The sequence below is a fragment of the Balearica regulorum genome, chromosome W (genome assembly GCF_011004875.1).
Source record: "Balearica regulorum gibbericeps isolate bBalReg1 chromosome W, bBalReg1.pri, whole genome shotgun sequence".
Classification (NCBI taxonomy): domain Eukaryota; kingdom Metazoa; phylum Chordata; class Aves; order Gruiformes; family Gruidae; genus Balearica; species Balearica regulorum.
In genome coordinates, this window is record NC_046219.1 from 438,879 (window position 1) to 459,644 (window position 20,766).

The following is a 20,766-nucleotide window of genomic DNA, read 5'->3' on the forward strand; positions in this document are numbered from 1 at the left end:
CTCAGGCCACAATTGTCTACTGTCAGTCTCCTCTCTCCATTAGACTTTTGCACTAGCCATATGGGACTGTTTAAGGGTGAGCGGGTTCTGCTGATCACTCCTTATCTCTGCAGTTGATGAATCAGCTTATGGATGGGAATCAGGGAGTCTCTGTTGGTGCAATATTGTCGTGGTTTTACCCTAGCCGGCACCTAAGCACCACGGAGTGGCTCACTCACTCCCTGCCCAGCAGGATGAGGGAGAGAATCAGAAGGGTAAAAGTGAGAAAACTCGTGGGTTAACATAAAGACAGTTTAATAGGTAACACAAAAGCCGCTTGCGCAAGCAAAGCAAAACAAGGAATTCATTCACCACTTCCCATTGGCAGGCAGATGTTCAGCCATCTCCAGGAAAGTAGGCCTTCATCACACATAATGGTTACTTGGGAAGTAAAACGCCATCACACTGAACACTGTCCCTCTCCTTCCTCTTCAGCCCCTTATATGCTGAGCATGATGTCATATGGTATGGAATATCCCTTTGGTCAGTTTGGGTCAGCTGTCCTGTCTGCGTCCCCTCCCAACTTCTTGTGCACCCCCAGCCATCCCACTGGCGTGGCTGTGTGAGAAGGAGAAAAGGCCTTGACTTGCCTGGAGTGAGAACTTTTGCTTCATTATCCATGAAACGAATATTAAAGTTGACACCCCTAAGTATGATAATGAGCTATAAGGAGTAGATGCTAAACATATATGACTATAGTACTCGACTCTCCACCCAAATCATGTTAAATGTCACCCCAGGGAGGGGACAGCTAAGACTGGGGTATAAAGGATATTGAGGAAGTTACTCCCATGATGGGAGAGAAGAAATTGAAGACCCCAAAGAGGCAGTCGACGGGCTATGCTCCTTCTCCTCCACCCAAGATAGAGAGGCCTTCTTGGTAAGCATTGCGACTTCACCTTTTTGGTGAAGAATACCCGGGATAGCATTTTGCTGTCACTTTAATAAACTTTCTGTTAATTTCAACTTTGCAAAACTGTCTCAGTGAAAGTCTTTTAGTGGGCTCTAACTGGCAGACATTGACTCTGATATGTGGCTATATATAATCCTTTAGACATAAACTGTTAACCAAGTCTGGGACTAAGGATGGATGTAGCTGCACCTAGGCTCCTCTCTGAGAAGGAGTTTAGAAAGCAAGGGGGTCCTTTCTGAACCTCATGACTCAACAGGAGGGCCTCCCTCAATCACGCATCAAACTCACACCCTTTACGTGACACTGGGCAAAGTAGACAACTTTACAATATTTCCTTCATCTCCAAGGTAGCTATGCCAAAAGGTCATGTGTACCCTTTTGGGTTCTTGAAATACCCTCTCTGGAGATAGTCTATGCCAAGGATGCACAGAGCCTCTGGGCCAGTCACAATGGGGTGCTTTTCCCACTCATTCCCAGTTAGACTGACTTCAGCCTCCAGTACAGTTAGCTGTCGGCATCCCCCTGTCAGTCCAGAAATACAGATGGGTTCAGCCCCTTCATAGCTTGATGGCCTTAGGGTACATTCTGCGCTGGTGTCCACTAGAGACTTATACTCTTGTGGATCTGATGTGCCAGGGATTGGGTGATTATCTCTGGTTCTGTCTCTTCCTCCTGTTCTTGTGATGACCCGGGTTCATTGTCATTGTTGTTTACCAGCCGCTCGCTCACCCCTTCCCCCTGGCGGAATGGGGAGCAGAATAGGAAGACAAAGGTAAAGCTTGTGGTTTGGGACAGTTTTACTGAGACAGCAAAGGGAGAGGAAAATAACAAAAGCAAATAGAATATGCAAAATGGGTGATACACAGTGCAGTTTCTCACCCAATGACAGTGTAACAACTCAGATGGCACACTCAGACCCATCCCAAAACTGGACCCTCCTGAGCCATGCACCCTGGAGCTGCACTGCCCCTCCTCGACTAGCTCCCTTTTATGCTGAGCATGACATCATATGGTATGGAATATCCCTTTGTCTAGTTTGGATCACCTGTCCCAGCTGTGTCCCCTCCCAGCTTCTTGTAAAAATTAACTCTATCCTAGCTGAACCGAAGACAGTCATCCCTTACTAAGTGAACTGAATTTTTTTTTGTATTACTACTTTATAGGGGTGACTGATATCGGCACAGGTTGGTTTTTTTGGTTCAGCCACAGTGCCTGTCATTGAGGTTGGAGTGGCTCTGGTGCCTGCTGCTGGGGTTGGAGTGGCTGCAGTGCTTGTTGTGACGGTTAGTGTAGCCACAGTGCCTGTTGTTTTGTTGTCAAGTCCAGAGACCTTCTCTTCCCTTTGAGGGTACTGAACAGTATTGAACAGAGCTCAGTAGGCATGGGCCAGGCCCCAGCATGTTGCAGTGATTTGTGTCTCTCTGGAATTACCAGGGTTACAGCATACTTTTTCCAAATATTCTACTAGCTTTTCAGGATTCTGCACTTGTTCAGAGGTGAAGTTCCAAAACACTGGAGATGCCCACCACCCTGCCACTCATACCTATCCAGCCTTGGAGCAGATCTCTGGGTGATATTTTTAAATAGTTGTTTAGCCCTAAACAAGACCTGAAACACATTCAGGAGACCTAGCAATAGAAGCATGCTGGTCTGAACATTCCAAGCATATTCAAAATTCTCAATAGCTGTTATAACTATCCTGAAGGAGAAAGGGAAGATGAAGGTGTTCCCTCCTGTTTTCCCCATAGGTTGGTTCTCAGTGGAAAAAAGGTAGAGAGTGTGATTCCTAATAATTCCCAGGAGATAGCGCCCAAGGTACGGAAGTGACAGCAATGCTGAATACACAGACCAAACAATTCTCATGGCCAATAATGTTATCATAAACGAGTAGTACATAGTGCAGCAAAAGTAACATTCTCATCCAGCTCCCAGAGGTGATAAACAGCACCATAGGGAATTCATAATACAAGTAAGGACTACATGACACGATCATGTGAACAAATAATACAACACTGTGTTCAACAACTAATAAACTAATATAATGAATGCTTAAAACCAATTTGTTTTAACATGCTCTGGTCAGATCTGTTGTTATCTCAACCCTTCAAGCCCCAGTGGGGTGGAGGAGAGAATTGAAAATGAAAAACAAAAAAACAACCCTTGTGGGTTGAGATAAAGATAGTTTAATAGGACAGGAAAGGAAGATTATAATAATAAAATATACAAAACATAGTTATCAAGTGGCAAGCTGCTGTGCAGGTGTGGGATGCTGGACTTGTCCAGGCTTGTTGGTGCCGAATACAGGGCCATTATGACCCAGCAGAAGGGGCCCTGGGGGAGTCCAGCTTGGGCGAGAGCAGGGATTGAGCAACTTGCTTATCTTGTACTGATAAGCACTGGACCTGAACAGGGGCAGGAGATGAACAATTTGTTCATCTTAACAAGATGCAGCGCCTGACGGGTCTGCTCCTTAATCAACTAAGTGATGCCTGGGGTGAGGGGGAGCCTTCACAGCTTGACGTTACTTTGGTAAAACTAAACAGACCACCGCTCCTCTGTACTGAACGCCTTTGTTCTCCGCCACTTCCCCCCCCCCAGCCCCGATCAACTGCACAACAAGCCTTGTTAAGGGCCAATCAGCGCACAATACCTGACTTAGTCCCACCTCGCCAAAAGGATAAATCTGGCATTTAGAATCCTCTTTTCTGAGGACGAGAACTCCAACTATCCGGACGGGTCGATGGGCCTGGACCTCTCTCCTCCCCAAGCAGGGACGCCTCTTTGGTAAGACTTGCGCCTCCAACTATGTCGGATGTTACCCCGGGAAAACTATCATTAACAAAAGCGCTGAACTATTAACTTGAGCTCAAAATTGTTGCAGTTAGTGCATTTATCAACAGCAATTCCGAACTTTTATATCTGTCGCTCCAATAAATTACCTATTTTTCTTTTCAACTTTGCGAAACTGTTTCAGTGAAAGTCCTTAGTGGGGCTCTGACAGGCAAACGTTGACTCTGATAAGTGGCTACACACACAATACTTTAGACATGAACCGTTGACCAAGTCTGGGACTAAGACTGGACCTAGCCGCACCTAGGCTCGTCTCTGAGAAGGAGTTTAGAAAGCAAGGGGGTCCTTTCTGAACCTCGTGACTCAACGGGAGGGCCTCCCTCAGCCACATAACAGACTTGTACCCTTTCACGTGACAGCAGGTTACAGTGTGAGGGCAAGATATCCATTCAAGGAAGATCTTGTGAACTCCCCAGGGAAAGTGGACCACCACAGATGAAGGCATCCAGTACCTGAGAGAACTAGCAGTGCTGGAAGTCATCTACAGTGATCTAGATGATGAGGAGGTCTCCAAAGATCCAGAGGATGTCCTATGTACATGGGCCATGTGGACGAAGGTGATTCAAAGTGCCCCAATGTCATATTCTAACAGCTTGGCAGCAATGTATTGCCCAGATATGGACACACCAACTGTGGAGAAGGTCTCTTCTTGGTTCCAGAACTTTGAAGAAAATCTCTGTACCTCCTCATCCCTACGGGCCAGTGCCTTGGCTGTCAGGGGCATCCCAAGGAATCAGTCATGTCCTGCTCCGGTCAGAGGGAAAGGGAGCCCCAGGCACATACTTTGTCGCGCACTCTGGTTCTTCCTGTGTGACCAAGGGGAGGACATGAGGAAATGGGATGGTGAACCCACCTTTAAGTTGGAAGCCCGTGTTCGTGAACTGAGAGGTAAGAAAGACAGCTGTTAAGCATAGTTGTGACGGAGACACAAGGCGGCAACCAGTGATCTCCCAGACATAGAAGAACTGAAATCACCTCCCTTGATCCTGGTGAGAGGACTTCTGGTCTGTCACTCCGAGGGTCAGAGAGTGAATACTCTGACCAGGAACAGGAATAGAGGGTCCCTGCCTTCGGCCAGGAGGAGGAAAGGGATGACCGGGTATACTGGACTGTGTGGATTCGATGGCCTGGCACATCAGACCCACAGAAGTATAAGGCTTTGGTAGACACTGGTGCACAGTGTACACTGATACCATCAGGGTACAGGGGCACAGAACCCATCCGGATCTCTGGAGTGACAGGGGGATGCCAAGAACTGTCCGTATTGGAGGCTGAGGTGAGCTTAACAGGGGACAAGTGGGAGAAGCACCCCATTGTGACCGGCCCAGAGGCCCCTTGTATCCTTGGCATAGATTACCTCAGGAGAGGGTACTTCAAGGACCCAAAGGGGTACCGATGGGCTTTCAGTGTAGCCACTGTGAACACAGAGACGATCAAACAGTTATCATCTACCCTGTCTGGTCTCTCGGAAGATCCCTTTGTTATGGGATTGCTGCAAGTTGAAGAACAGCAGGTGCCAATTGCTACCAGGACAGTGCACCAGCGGCAATATCGCACAAATCGAGACTCCCTGGCTCCCATCCATGAGCTGATTCATCAACTGGAGAACCAGGGAGTCATCAGCAAGACTCATTCACCTTTTCATAGTCCCATATGGCCAGTGCAAAAGTCTGATGGAGGGTGGAGGTTAACGGTGGACTATCGTGGCCTAAACGAAGTGACGCCACCACTGAGTGCTGCTGTACCAGACATGTTAGAGCTCCAATATGAATTGGAGTCAAAAGCAGCCAAGTGGTATGCTACAAATGACATCGCTAATGCATTCTTCTCAATTCCTTTGGCAGCCGAATGCAGGCCACAGTTTGCTTTCACTTGGAGAGGTGTTCAATACACCTGGAACTGACTGCCCCAGGGGTGGAAGCATAGTCCTACTATTTGTCATGGACTAATCCAAACTGCACTGGAAGAGGGTGGTGCCCCTGAACATCTACAATACATCCATGACATCATTGTGTGGGGCAATAAGGCAGAAGAAGTATTCGAGAAGGGAAAAAAGAGTAATTCAGATTCTTCTGAAAGCTGGTTTCGCCATAAAAAAAAGCAAGGTCAAGGGACCTGCACAGGAGATTCAGCTCTTGGAAATAAATGGCAGAATAGACGCCGTCATATGCCTATGGATGTGGTCAACACGATAGCAACTATGTCTCCATCAGCTAACAGGAGTCAGTTGCCAAGGGGAGTTGCTCTGCTGCCAGCACAACCTGCAGTGGAGCAGCAGATCTTAGCACACGGGGAGTGTTCCTGAAGAAGGGAAATGCCAGGGGAGCGGACAGACCCACCAGGAGCCGTCAGCTCTTGGGAGAGATGCTGACAAGGCCTGAGCATTGCCAGAGTAATGGTGGCCACCCCCACACCTATAAAAAGCAGCTTAGGGAGCACTAGCAACCCAGAGTGCTGCTAACAGAGCATGATGTGGAAGTTTGCATGGCAATTGTTGCATGAAGGGCATGCAGGAAGGATGTAGTCACCCTACCAGCTCAAGAGGTGAGTTCCATTGGTGGTCATCACTCTCTCGGAAGGAGCTTAGCTATGGTATACACTTGGCAGAAAGCTCTGTCCTCTCCACTCGCCAGAATGGATGTGGCAAGCCAGACAGAGCTCCCACGAAAACATGCAGCCACCCAGATCTCCGGCTGCATGGATTGCCAGAGCCTGTTAAGGCTATCACTAAGGAAGGTTAAGGTTAAGGACATCACTAGGAAACTTCCCAGCCTGGTACGGCCCTCTGACTATTACCCACTACTACTCTTCCATGTAAGTGGTGATGAAGCTGCAACGCATAGTCCAAGGGCAATCAAAAGAGACTGCAGGGCCTTGGGATGGTTGCTGAGGGAATCTGGTGCACAGGTTATTTTTTCCTCTCTCCTTCCAGTTGCGGGCAGTGACACTGGGAGAAACAGACAGACCCAGTCTATCAATACATGGCTCCGCGGCTGGTATCACCACCACAATTTTGTTTTTTTTGATAATGGGATAGCCTACACAGCGCCAGGCTTGCTGGTGTCAGATGGGATTCACCTTTCCTAAAGGGGAAAAAGGATCTTTGCCCAGGAGCTTGTGGGGCTCATTGTCAGAGCTTTAAACTAAGCTTGAAGAGGGAGGGGCATAATATCAGGCTTGCCCGCGACAAGCTGTGAGATGACATCCCTCTAGGATGGGGTGCCAATGAGGGCCCTTAGCCTGTTGCTTGGAGACATGCTGGATACACTGGAGCACATTTGAAGTCTAGAGGAGATGAGCCAGGGGCTCCTGAGGTAATAGGAACCAACAGGGAAACACTGGTAAAGTACCTCAAAAGAATCCCAGCCACTGCAGTCAGTAAGTCAGCTTCATCAGGGGCCCCAACTGAAATGCCTCTGTGCAAATGCACATAGCATGGGGAATAAACAAGAGGCATTGAAGACGTGCGCATGCCTGCAGGGCTATGAGCTTTCTTATTTGCTTCACCGAGACGTGGTGGGATGGCTCCTATGCATAGAGTGCTGGAATCGAAGGATACAGGCTCTTTAGGAAGGACAGGCAGGGAAAATGAGGAGGGAGTGTCACCCTCTATGTCAATGACCAGCTGGAGTGCATGGAACTCCACCTGGGGATGGATGAGGAGCCAACTGAGAGCTTATGGGTCAGGATTAAAGGGAGTGCTGGGGCAGGGGACATCATAGTGGGGGTCTGCTACAGGCCACCTGACCAGGGGGACCGAGCAGATGAAGCCCTCTATAGGCAGATAGGAGCAGCCTCACGCTCACAACCCCTGGTCCTTATGGGGGACTTCAACCACCCTGATACCTGTTGGAGGGGCAACACAGCAGGGCACAAGCAATCCAGGAAGTTCCTGGAATGTGTTGATGATAACTTGCTTCTCTAAGTGACAGAGGAGCCAATGAGGAGAGGTGCCATGCTGGACCTTATTCTCACCAACAAGGAGGGCCTGGTAGGGGATGTGAAGCTCAAGGGCAGCCTTGGATGCAGTGACCATGAAATGGTGGAGTTCAAGATCCTCAGGGCAGCGAGGAGAGCACTCAGCAAGCTCACTACCCTGGACTTCAGGAGAGCAGACTTTGGCCTCTTCAGGGACCTGCTTGGTAGAATGCCATGGGACAAAGCCCTGGAGGGAAGAGGGGCGCAAGACAGCTCGTTAGTATTCAAGAGTCACCTCCTCCAAGCTCAGGAGCGATACATCCCAGCAAAGAGGAAGTCAGGCAAAAACACCAGGAGGCCCCCATGGATGAACAAGGAGCTCCTGGGCAAAGTAAACCAAAACCAGGAAGCCTACAGAGGGTGGAAGCAAGGGCAGGTAGCCTGGGAAGAATACAGAGAAACTGTCTGAGCAGCCAGGGATCAGGTTCGGAAAGCTAAAACCCTGATAGAATTAAATCTGGCCAGGGACATCAAGGACAACAAGAAAAGCTTCTATAGGTACATCAATGATAAAAGGAAGATGAGGGGAAATGTTGGTCCCCTCTGGAATGATACAAGAGACCTGGTTACCTGGGATATGGAGAATTTGCGTAAATCCAAATTATATGATGTTCCTCTTGGCGAGCTGTGACTAAAGTCATGGGGTGGGGTGTCCGATTTGAGCGAGAGTGCAGATTGAGCAGCTTGCTTATCTTGCGCTGATAAGCACCTGACCTGAACACAGGCAACGGATGAGCAACTTGCTTATCTTAACAGATGTAGGTGCCTGATGGTCTGCTCCTCAATCAACTGAGCGACACCTGGGGTGAGGGGAGCCTTCACAGCCCGACGTTACTTCGGTAAAGCTGAACAGACCACCACACCTCTGTACTGAACACTTTTGTTCTCTGATACTCCCCTCACCCTGATCAACTGTGCAACAAGCCTTGTCAAGGGCCAATCGGCACACAATACCTGACTTTTAGTCCCACCTTGCCAAAAGGATAAATCTGGCATTTAGAATCCTCTTTTCTGAGGACGAGAACTCCAACTATCCGGACGAGTTGACGGGCCTGGACCTCTCTCTCCTCCCCAAGCAGGGACGCCTCTTTGGTAAGACTTGCGCCTCCGATTATGTCGGATGTTACCCCGGGAAAGCTATCATTAACAAAAGCGCTGAACTATTAACTTGAGCTCAAAATTTTTGCAGTAAGTGTATTTATCAATGGCAATTCCGAACTTTTTATATCTGTCGCCTCAATAAATTGCTTCTCTTTTCAACTTTGCAAAACTGTTTCAGTGAAAGTCCTTGGTGGGGCTCTGACAGGCAAACGTTGACTCTGATAAGTGGCTACACACATAATCCTTTAGACATAAACCGTTGACCAAGTCTGGGACTTAGACTGGACCTAGCTGCAGCTGGGCTCCTCTCTGAGAAGGAGTTCAGAAAGCAAGGTGGTCCTTTCTGAACCTCGTGACTCAACAGGAGGGCCTCCCTCAGCCACACATCAGACTCGTATCCTTTTACACAACATACTGTAGGAGAAGACCAGGTTCGAGAATATCTAAGGAACCTGAAGGTGCACAAGTCCATGGGACCTGATGAGTTGCATCCGTGGGTCTTGAGGGAGCTGGCGGATGAAGTGGCCAGGCCACTCGCCATCATATCTGAGAAGTCCTGGCAGTCTGGTGAAGTTCCCACTGACTGGAAGAGGGGAAACATAACCCCCATTTTTAAGAAGGGGAAAAAAGGAAAACCCAGGGAACTACAGGCCAGTCAGTCTCACCTCTGTGCCTGGCAAGATTATGGAGCAGACCCTCCCGGAGACTATGCTCAGGCACATGGAAAATAAGGAGGTGATTGGTGACAGCCAACACGGCTTCACTAAGGGCAAATCGTGCCTGACAAACTTGGTGGCCTTCTATGATGGGGTTACAGCATTGGTGGACAAGGGAAGGGCAACTGACATCATCTACCTGGACTTGTGCAAGGCATCTGACACTGTCCCGCACGACATCCTTGTCTCTAAATTGGGGAGACATGAATTTGATGGATGGACCACTCGGTGGAGAAGGAATTGGCTGGATGGTCGCACTCAAAGACTTGTGGTCAACGGCTCAATGTCCAAGTGGAGAACGGTGACGAGTGGCGTTCCTCAGGGGTCGGTACTGGGACCAGCAATGTTCAACATCTTTGTCGGCGACATGGACAGCGGGATCAAGTGCACCCTCAGCAAGTTTGCCGACGACACCAAGCTGCGTGGTGGGGTCGACATGCTGGAGGGAAGGGATGCCATCCAGAGGGACCTTGACAGGCTGGAGAGGTGGGCCCGTATGAACTGCATGAAGTTCAACAAGGCGGAGTGCAAGGTCCTGCACATGGGTTGGTGCAATCCCAAGCACGACTATAGGCTGGGCAGAGAATGGATTGAGAGCAGCCCTGAGGAGAAGGACTTGCGGGTATTGATTGATGAGAAGCTCAACATGAGCCCGCAGTGTGTGCTTGCAGCCCAGAAAGCCAACCGTGTCCTGGGCTGCATCAAAAGAAGTGTGACCAGCAGGTGGAGGGAGGTGATCCTGCCCCTCTACTCTGCTCTGGTGAGACCCCACCTGGAGTACTACGTCCAGCTCTGAGGGCCCCAGTACAGGAAAGACATGGAGCTGTTGGAGAGAGTCCAGAGGAGGGCCACGAAGCTGATCAGAGGGCTGGAGCACCTCTCCTATGAGGACAGGCTGAGAGAGTTGGGATTGTTCAGCCTGGAGAAAAGGCGGCTCCAGGGAGACTTTGTTGTAGCCTTCCACTATGTAAAGGGAGTAAAAAGAAAGCTGGAGAAGGACTGTTTACAAGGGCATGTAGTGATAGGATGAGGGATAATGGTTTTAAACTGAGAGAGGGTAGATTTTGATTAGATATAAGAAAAAAATTCTTTACTATGAAGGTGGTGAGGCACTGGAACAGATTGCCCAGAGAGGTTGTGGATGCCCCATCCCTGGAAGTGTTCAAGGCCAGGTTGGATGGGGCTTTGAGCAACCTGGTCTAGTGGAAGGTGTCACTGCCCATGGCAGGGGGGGTTGGAACTAGATGATCTTTAAGGTCCCTTCCAAACCAGGCCATTCTATGATTCTATGATATTAAAGGAGTACATACTTAGCAAGTATAATGGTCAAAGTGAAGAAACTTTGCACAAGACCCTCAGCACCTTTTCACCTTCCTTTTGGAGGAGGAGCACAAAGTGCAGTATCTTCAAAACTCAAGTCTAATTTGAAATGAACTGTACGTAAATAAAATTCAGCTAGAACTGAGAAGGAGAACAGAAAAGCTTCAACTTTAAAGTCACTAATTGGAAGTGTTAATATTTTTAACTGGGTTTTTCAATATTGCAACTTTATATTGATAAAATAAGCAGTAAACCTGTCATACTGGAATTTGGATTTCCTATTGTGTGTAAAAAAACAAGGTTACTCACATACTGAGTAATGAACACACTCTTTAGAGGTACACTTAAAAGCCTCTAATAAAGGGGAAGCATAACATCTGTTTGAATAGCAAGTAAAAAAGTCTTTTTATATCATTAAGTATATTGGGGAGGAAATATTAAATGTCTGTAATTGCAGCACCCTCTGCATTCAGTGTATGCCTCCAAACACAAGGAAAGAAAACAGTGTATAGTACTAGTACTAGTACTGTTTAAATAACATAAGATTATACATTGCAGCATAATTAATACTACGTATATACATTCTTAGTACATGCTGGTATATATGTTCTCAAACACATATACACACACCCAGTCACAAGTGCACTTCACACATCCTCTCAAACCCCCCCAATTCATGTCCACTCACAGTATCTGCAGGTAGATTGCTATGTTGTTTGGAGCTACCATTTTTTATAAAAGCACATGCTAAAAGATCATGTCCACTGTAATCTCGCAGCAACACTCAGAATGATCACACAAAAGTTAGTGCACACACAAAATTAAGCTAAAAAAACATATTTGGAGTTCCAATCACACAGTATAGCAATCCCACAACTGTGAAGACTAATTATAAGCTTTATAATTGATTAAGTCGAACAGTGCAAAGAAATGTCCATTGACCCTTTTGTTTAAAGGGAATGCTGGAAGCCACATGGACAAGTTCAATGGATAGTTCATATATACACGTGACCAGGAAAACCCAAACCAGATTTGTGCTCTTAGATTAGTCATTCTGAATCACGATGCACTTCTGAAGCATCAGCTCTGCAAATTGGGCAGGTACGATTTGCCTGTAAAACCAGAAATAAAAGAAAGATTAATGCACTGACAAATATGCTCATTAAGGTAACAGTTTCTGCAATCCAGAAACAAAATGAAATTGCCACTCGCAGTGATCAAGAGTACCCAAAAGGGACAAAAAAACCCCAGCATGCATCTATTTTCTGTTACTTTAGAATATGTGAAAATGACCTAAAAGTTTTTTAAATTCAAAAGAAAAATAGAGTGGGCAGAGAAACCCACCATCACTAGAGAAGCCAGACAGAGATGGAAAAAAGTGCCCTATGTTAGGGCATCCTAGTCTTACTAGCTCTTTGTCATGAATCACAGCTTTTTAGGCTCTCACTACCCACTTATCCCAGTTGAAGAGCAGAAGTCTATCATGCAGGCTTGGCCAAAGCTTGAAAGCTGAGCGGCGGGGGGGGGGGAAGAGAAGGGTTTTTAGTAACAGACACAACACACAATCTGACTAAACAGCTCTAAAGTTGAACATGTGTAAAAATTTTAAGTTTAGCCATTCAGTGAAAAACTTGTTGAGAATACACCAATTCATAAAACAATTCATGTTGGAATGATCCTCAGGAGATGTCTAGTCCAGCCTCTTGCTCAAAGCAGGGTCAGCTGTAAGGTCAGACCAGGTTACTCAGGGGTGTCTCCCATTAGGTCCCAAAAATATCCAGGATGGAGGCTGCACAGCATCTCTGGACCCCTGTTTGACTATTTGTTCTTGTGTATTTCATGAAATTAATTCCCCTTCACATCTTAACATAACTGGTGTAAAGATGTATTAGGTGCACATAATGCATCATAGGCTGCAATGTGTATCCTCTCTTAACTTGCTATTCCTTCAAGCGAGCTAACTTTCTGTAACATAAGAGCTGCACAATGAACTGAAATTATCATAAGAAACATTAAATAGAAATTTTCTAGCTGAAGTGAACTGCATTTAGAAGAAAAGTATTTACAGCCTGAGCTGTATTCAGGGTGAATATAGGTCATGTTTTAAAGTTTTTCTTTGGAACTATGACTAAATCCTGCTTTAAAAAAAAAAGATTTCTCATGTATTCCTTTGACTCAAGGAGTTAGGATATCAATAAACAATCAGACATTGTGAAACATGATAAAATTGAGAGTTGAAAAGACTGACAAGCAAAAAGGATAATCTCTCTCTTGTTAATCTTGTCCCATTCACTGTTTAACCTCTCTTTCATGAGTCTTCAGCCTTTTTTAACATGGATTATTTTCTCACTGTAGTCTAATATACAGTCACATAATTCAGTATAAAATAGTTTTCCCCCTGGATATCTCATATTGCCTGAAAAAGTGTTTCTATGTAGGGTTTTAGAACTATAGGACAGGCAAAAATCCAAATTTCATATGTAGACAAGTCAAAGTTTGCTTTGGTGTCTTCTATTGTTGCATCATCAGCTTGTAATGGAATAGCAATTTTTACTAAAATTTACCAACGATAATATGTTCCCTTGCACATTTTATCAACATGGGATGTGAATTTAAAGTTCTTTTACCCCACTCTCTAAACACAGTCTAAAACTTTGTGTTGACACAGTGTAACTGTACTCCCTTTTGGATCAGATTACCCAAATCTTTCAATTAAAGAGAAACCTGCCAAGTTGACACTGTTATGCTGATGTGTTGTTTCTAAAGTCAGTCATCCCTTAGCCAATACTAGTGTTATAAGTCAGCAATTTCTAAGCTTGGCTAGAAGCATCAGCACAAAATTGCCTCACAAATACTACAGTTCATTTCAGATTACTAAAAAAAAGAATGCCCCAAAACTGGGTTTTTCCCCATTTTACTGATCTCTAAGGGCTATCTTCCCTACCCTTTGATTGCCAATTGAAAGTGCTTAATGTAACATAAGAACTGCCATACTGAGTCCAACCAAAGCTTCATTTAACCAAATACTCTGAATTGAAGTGACCAACAGCAGGTGCATAAGAAAGAGCATACATGATATTCCCCTGATACATTCCCCTACCTTCCAGCAGTCTGTGGGTCAAGTGCTTTTTGAGCCAGATGCAATGTCTTTGCATCAACAACCCTGGGAGGAATTCTTTTTTCAAAACCTTATCAGCCTTCACAGAATTTCAGTATCCACCATGTCATGGGATGTATGACACCCAATGGTCCTAGTTTTCATTTCAGAAGAGGGAGCCAGCTATTGTTCCTTGTTTACCTTCTCTCCATGCTACACATAGAATCAATAGAATCATAGAATATCTTGAGTTGGAAGGGACCCGTAAGGATCATTAAGTCCAACTCCCTACTCCTCGCAGGACTACCTAAAACAAAACCATATGACTAAGAGCGTCATCCAGATGCTCCTTGAACTTGGACAGGCTTGGTGCCATGACCACTGCCCTGGGGGGGCCTGTTCCAGTGACCAATTGCCCTCTCAGTGAAGAACCTTTTCCTAAGGTCCAATCTGAACTGCCCCTGATGCAGATTCATTCCATTTCCTTGTGTCCTATCGCTGGTCACCAGAGAGAGGAGATCAGCACCTCCCCCCTCTGCTGCCCCCCTTGAGGAAGTTGTAGACTGTGATGAGGTCACCCCCTCAGCCTTCTCTTCTCTAAGCTGAACAAACCAAGTGACCTCAGCCACTATTCATAAGTCTTGCCCTCGAGACCTTTCACCATCTTGGTCACCCTCCTCTGGACACACTCTAGTAGTTTGATGTCCTTCTTATATTGAGGTGCCCAAAACTGCACACAGTACTCAAGGTGGGGCCACACCAGTGCAGTGCAGAGGGAGACAATCACTTCCCTCAACTGGCTAGCTGTGCTGTGCTTGATGCACCCCAGGACCTGGTTATCCCTTTTGGCTGCCAGGGCACACTGTTGACTCATGTTCAACTTGTCATCCACCCAAATCCCCAGATATCTTTCGGCGGTGCTGCTTTCCAGCCTCTCATCCCCCAATTTGTACATATAACCAGGATTACCCCATCCCAGGTGCAGAATCTTGCACTTGCTCTTGACTGCTCTTGACATGAATAAGCTTTATGCAATTATATGGTTTAACAAGTCCAGTGTGGAAACATGCTTCAGCTTTGACCTAGACCACAGACATGAATACCAGGGGACTGGAAAATATTCTGTACTGACACTTGCATATATGTTAGAGTTATACAATCACTGTATAAAACAGTCTAAATAAATATCTATTTATCTATATTTCCAAGGGGAAATCATGCCTGACCAATTTGAGAGCTTTCTATGATGGCATGACTGGCTGGATACATGAGAGGAGAGCAGTAGATGTTGTCTACCTTGACTTCAGCAAGGCTTTTGACACTGTCTCCCATAACATCCTCATAGGTAAGCTTAGGAAGTGTGGGTTAGATGAGTGGACAGTGAGGTGGGTTGAGAAATGGCTGAATGGCAGAGCCCAAAGGGTTGTGATAAGCAGCGCAGAGTCTAGTTGGATGCCTGTAGCTAGAGGTGTGCCCCAGGGATCAGTACTGGGTCCAGTCTTATTCAACATTTTCATCAATGACCTGGACGAGGGGACAGAGTGTACCCTCAGCAAGTTTGCTGACGATACAAAGCTGAGAAGAGTCGCTGATACACCAGAAGGCTGTGCTGCCATTCAGTGAGACCTGGACAGACTAGAGAGTTGGGTGGAGAGGAACCTAATGAAATTCAACAAGGGCAAGTGTAGGGTCATGCACCTAGGGAGGAATAACCCCATGCACCAGTACAAGTTAGGGGTTGACCTGCTGGGAAGCAGCTCTGCAGAGAAGGACATGGGAGTCATTGTGGACAAGCTCTCCATGAGCCAGTAACGTGCCCTCGTGGCCAAGAAGGCCAATGATATCCTAGGGTGCATTAAGAAGAATGTGGCCAGCAGGTCGAGGGAGGTTATCCTCCCTCTCTACTCTGCCCTGGTGAGGCCACATCTGGAGTACTGTGTCCAGTTCTGGGCTCTGCAGTTCAAGACAGACAGACAACTAGTCGAGAGATTCCAGTGGAGGGCTACAAAGATGACTACAAAGGACTGTGGTGGTGTCCTGGTTCTGGCTAGGATAGAGTTAATTTCACAAGGAGCCAAGACAGGTGAGCCAAGCTGGCCAGGGGGCTATTCCATACCATGTCATGCTCACCATAAAAGGGGGCTAGTCAGGGAGGGGCAGGCTTGGCGTGGCTCCCGGACAGGCTGAGCGGCCAGTCGGCCAGTTGGTCGGTCAGGTGGGTGGGTCGTAGGATCTGTAAATTGCTTTCTGTTCTATTCACCCATTGTGAATGTCTGTTATCAGTACTGTCGTTGATTGTTTCCCTCTCCCTCACCATCCCAGTAAACTGTCTTTATCCCAACCCACTAGGCTTTGCCTTTGTTTTTCCCCATTCTCCTCCCCATCCCGCCAGGGGAGGGGTGAGTGAGTGGCGAGTGGTGCTCAGCTGCCGCCTGGGTCTAAACCACATCAGGTGGGTTGACTCCGGCTGGAGGCCAGGAACCCACCAAACCTGCTCTATCACTCCCCCTCCTCAACTAGAACAGGGGAGAGAAAATATAACAAAAGGCTCGTGGGTCGAGATAAGGACAGGGAGAGATCACTCACCAATTATCATCACAGGCAAAACAGACTGAACTTAGGAAAAATTAATTTAATTCATAACCAATCAAATCAGAGAAATGAGAAATAAAAGCTAAATCTTAAAACACCTTCCCACCATCCCTCCCTTCTTCCTGGGCTTAACTTTACTCCCAGTTTTTTCTACCTCCTCCCCCCAAGCAGCACAGGGGGACGGGGAATGGGAGTTGCAGTCAGTTCAACACACGTTGTCTCTGCTGCTCCTTCCTCCTCAGGGGGAGGACTCCTCACACTCTTTCCCTGCTCCAGCGTGGGGTCCCTCCCACGGGAGACAGTCCTCCACAAACTTCTCCAACGTGAGTCCTTCCCACGGACTGCAGTTCTTCACAAACTGCTCCAACATGAGTCTCTCCCATGGGGTGCAGTCCTTCAGGAATAGACTGCTCCAGTGTGGGTCCCCCATGGGGTCACAAGTCCTGCCAGCAAACCTGCTCCAGCATGGGTTCCTCTCTCCATGGGTCCACAGGTTCTGCCAGGAGCCTGCTCCAGCGCAGGCTTCCCAGGGGCTCACAGCCTCCTTTGGGTGCAAGAGGATAGTCTGCCTCACCATGGTCTTCTCCACAGGCTGCAGGGCAATCTCTGATCCGGCGCCTGGAGCACCTCCTCCCCCCTCATTCTTCATTGACCTTGGTGTCTGCAGAGTTGTTTCTCTCACATATTCTCACTCCTCTCTCTGGCTGCAAAAACTGCTCCTAGTTGTTTTTTGGTTTGTTTTTTTTCCTTCTGAAATATGTTATCACAGAGACGCTACCACCATCACTGATTGGCTTGGCCTTGGCCAGCAGCGGGTCCATCTTGGAGCTGGCTGGCATTGGCTCTATCAGACATAGGGGAAGCTTCTAGCAGCTTCTCACAGAAGCCACCTCTGTAGCCCCCCCGCTACCAAAACCTTGCCACGCAAACCCAGTACATTAGGGGACTGGAGCATCTCTCTAATGAGGAAAGGCTGAGAGAGCTGGGTCTGTTTAGCCCGGAGAAGAGAAGACTGAGAGGGGATCTCATCAACACTTATAAATATCTAAAGGGTGAATGTCAAGAGGATGAGGCCAGCCTCTTTTCAGTGGTGCCCAGCAACAGGACAAAGGGCAATGGGTACAAACTGGAAAACAGGAAGTTCCATTTGAATATGAGAAAAAACTTCTTCACTTTGAGGGTAACAGAGCACTGGAACAGATTGCCCAGAGAGTTTGTGGAGTCTCCTTCTCTGGAGATATTCAAAACCCACCTGGATGTGATCCTGTGCAACCTGCTCTAGGTGATCCTGCTTTAGCAGGGAGATTGGACGAGATGATCTCCAGAGGTCCCTTCCAATCCCTACCATTCTGTGATTCTGTGATTCTGTTAACATGCTTTAAAAAATATATTTCAAGCTAGAACAACTAGATGTTTACAGTCATCTTGTTGATTGTCAGACATGTTCTCCTACAGTATTCTGAACCCAAGCACATATTTCATTCAAATAAGTTCTACTGGAAAAAAACAAAGCAGTGTTGTGGAAACATTTACACCAGTCCTAGATTCTATAAAAGCTTTAGAATATGTTGGTTACTCTAACACAAATTTGTATTCAGATTCCTTTTTTTTTTTAAAATCCTATCATATCTTTTTTTAATCACTTAAAAAGAATATTTCTATAGTGTAAGGAGACAACAAATGATGAATTCAGCTTGTGCCATTTTTTGTTACTTCAGAGCTTAAATATTAAAAATGAGAAACAAGAGATGAAATGCAGTAGAAAACTAAAGAAAAAATGAAACTACAGTTGATGACATTATAAATTGCATCCAACACAGATTTTATTTACCTTAAGCCATTTATCAACACACTTGGCATGAAACTCGTGGTTACAGGGTAGGACTCTAAGTAGCTGCCTTGCCTCAAAGTCACACATACACACTACACACCTAAAAAAATAGACAAAAAATATCTATAAATTTTCCTATTTAAAAACAATAATTTATATTCTATAGGCAACTTATAAGGTGTGTCTGCAAATTTTTTTTTTTAAAACCACTGGAGTATCTACAGTGATAAGTGGGTACAGATCTCTAGTGGACCAGTGCAAAATGAGAATTGCTTTTGTTTTGTTCACCATGGTTTCAAATCCCAAAGCAGACAAGGGCTCGAACTCATACCCATGGGAGTTCACTGGCTCAAGCAGTAAATAGATTGTATTACCATAATTCACAATACTGGAGTTCATGCCTGTTGATATAAGCAGGTAGTGCAAACTCCATAGAATATTTTTTTCAGTTTTAACTTTAATTGTATCTGTATTAAAATAAAAATCAGAAAACTTGCTTTGAGTATTTCTCAAATCCATAACTGATTAAAGATCTCACACACATTTTTACTATGCAAAATTTCTCCTTAAATTACATCTATATTCTGTTGTACATGTTCTATAAACACATTTCTTCTCCAGGGACATTATCAACTTCAGTTCTCTGGTACTTTTAGTTTTTCTTATTCCCTACTATGTTAAAAATAACATTGAAGATTGCTCTGAGTGGAAGATCAGAGGAAAAAACTCTTCTGTTCAATTTCAAACATTTGACAGCACTGTATATCACTTTCACTGCCTCTCACCTATAGGTCATTTCTCTGTTATGTAAATCTTTCAAACATAATTAGTCTTAAAAATAAGAAAATATGACTGTAAACCTCAAAGACTGTCAAAAGCTCTTCCAGGAGCACTAGAAATTTTAGTAATTGGAAAATATTTCAATATAGGCTGAATTCCAAGTTGATAATGGCCATTTAATATCTAATATGCCAAACAAAAATTTGGAAAACTTTTTAAAAATACTGAATAACTAAATTTGAACATTTAACTGAAGTGAGACTATGCAGAATTTTAAAGCCAAGATAAATGATATCTGATTTGAAAAATCATTTAAGATAATTTATCTTTTTTATTTGAGTGCTTTTAGAGCACTTGTGTTACAGTATTTGTCTAGTTGAAGCTGCAGCCTAAAGGAATGGAAATACAGTCATGTAAAGTATGTAAATTTGAGCTAGATGTACTTACAATGTCTGTTCCGATTGATGATTGCTTGGATTGAACCTGTAAGATGGAAGCTGTTCAATGTCTGCTTTTGTCAGTCCTCGAGGTTTGGCTTCTCCCAGACGTTCTGCCAAATTCAGCAGTGCCTATGAAACAAGGAATTTGGACTTTTTAACGTTCATTGCTCAAACAAGCTCCAGCTCTACCAGAAGTGATTTCTTCTGCCATGTCACTATCCCACCAGGAAGCACAACCCACCTCTCCATCAAGACATGTTTGGTCTTGCTTCTCTCTCTCTCCAACTGCAAGCACTATGGAAAGATGTCTTTCAAAGTTTGATCATTGATGAATCCTTCTGAACTGCATAAGATAGTATCTTTGGGATTTCCAAATACCCATGACCTCACTTACCCATGTTAATCACTCCTGCAGCTGTATTCACAGCTTGATACATGTTTTGCTTTGGAAGTGAACCCCCTTTCCCCATCCCTCACACAGTAGTGTGAGTAACCAGAAGAAAATGCTGACAAACTTGCTTTCTAGGAATATGCAATGAACCTAGCTCTATGTGGCCAAGAGTTTAAAGGGGCAACTTTTGACTCCCATTCCACTCCTTGGGCTAGCTGAATTGAGACATGGAGATTTTATGCTGAACCTTTGGAAACAAAGCCATGACATCAAACTGAACAGAGATACTTTCTGATTAAATTTTGTACTCATTCATACAGGTAGAACACTGTACCTAAGTGCTCCTCATGTAAATTTCTGCTCCCTCATGAGGAGCTCCAGAAAAGCAGCAGTATCAACTTGATAGAGAACCGAAGCACAGAAGTTAAAAGAGATCTGATGAAAGATGCAAAGAGTACAGATACTCAAATAGCCCAAAACCTGGAGCCCAAAATGTCAGCTGCAATATGATACTTCTTTTAACTAGCACAAGAAGCATTATAGGAGAGCTTGTCATTACACTGAAAATGCTATGTAACTGTGTAAATACACAGCTCTGAGCAGAAGCAAGGAGAAATAGATACATGAGGAGGGGTAGGCAGCAGCTGAGGTTTTCTGAACAGAATCTGATGAGAATTCAACAGTCTGAGAAGCAGCAAGGACAAGAGTTGGGATCAGC

The 20,766-nt window shown here is 45.5% G+C and overlaps 1 protein-coding gene and 1 long non-coding RNA gene across 2 annotated transcripts in view; both read right to left on the reverse strand.

Moving 5' to 3' along the window:
* LOC142599267 (uncharacterized) overlaps positions 1–20,766 on the reverse strand; it is a 675,914-nt gene that overhangs the window by 411,051 nt on the left and 244,097 nt on the right. The window lies entirely within an intron of this gene.
* Positions 10,805–20,766, reverse strand: part of LOC142599172 (E3 ubiquitin-protein ligase RNF38-like) — a 231,660-nt gene continuing 221,698 nt past the window's right edge. Inside the window, exons 9-11 of the mRNA XM_075738987.1 lie at positions 19,665–19,786; positions 18,438–18,537; positions 10,805–12,029 (exon numbers count right to left, since the gene is read on the reverse strand). Coding sequence (XP_075595102.1) covers positions 11,967–12,029; positions 18,438–18,537; positions 19,665–19,786 — 285 coding nt within the window. The 3' untranslated portion in view covers positions 10,805–11,966. The remainder of the gene's footprint in view (positions 12,030–18,437; positions 18,538–19,664; positions 19,787–20,766) is intronic.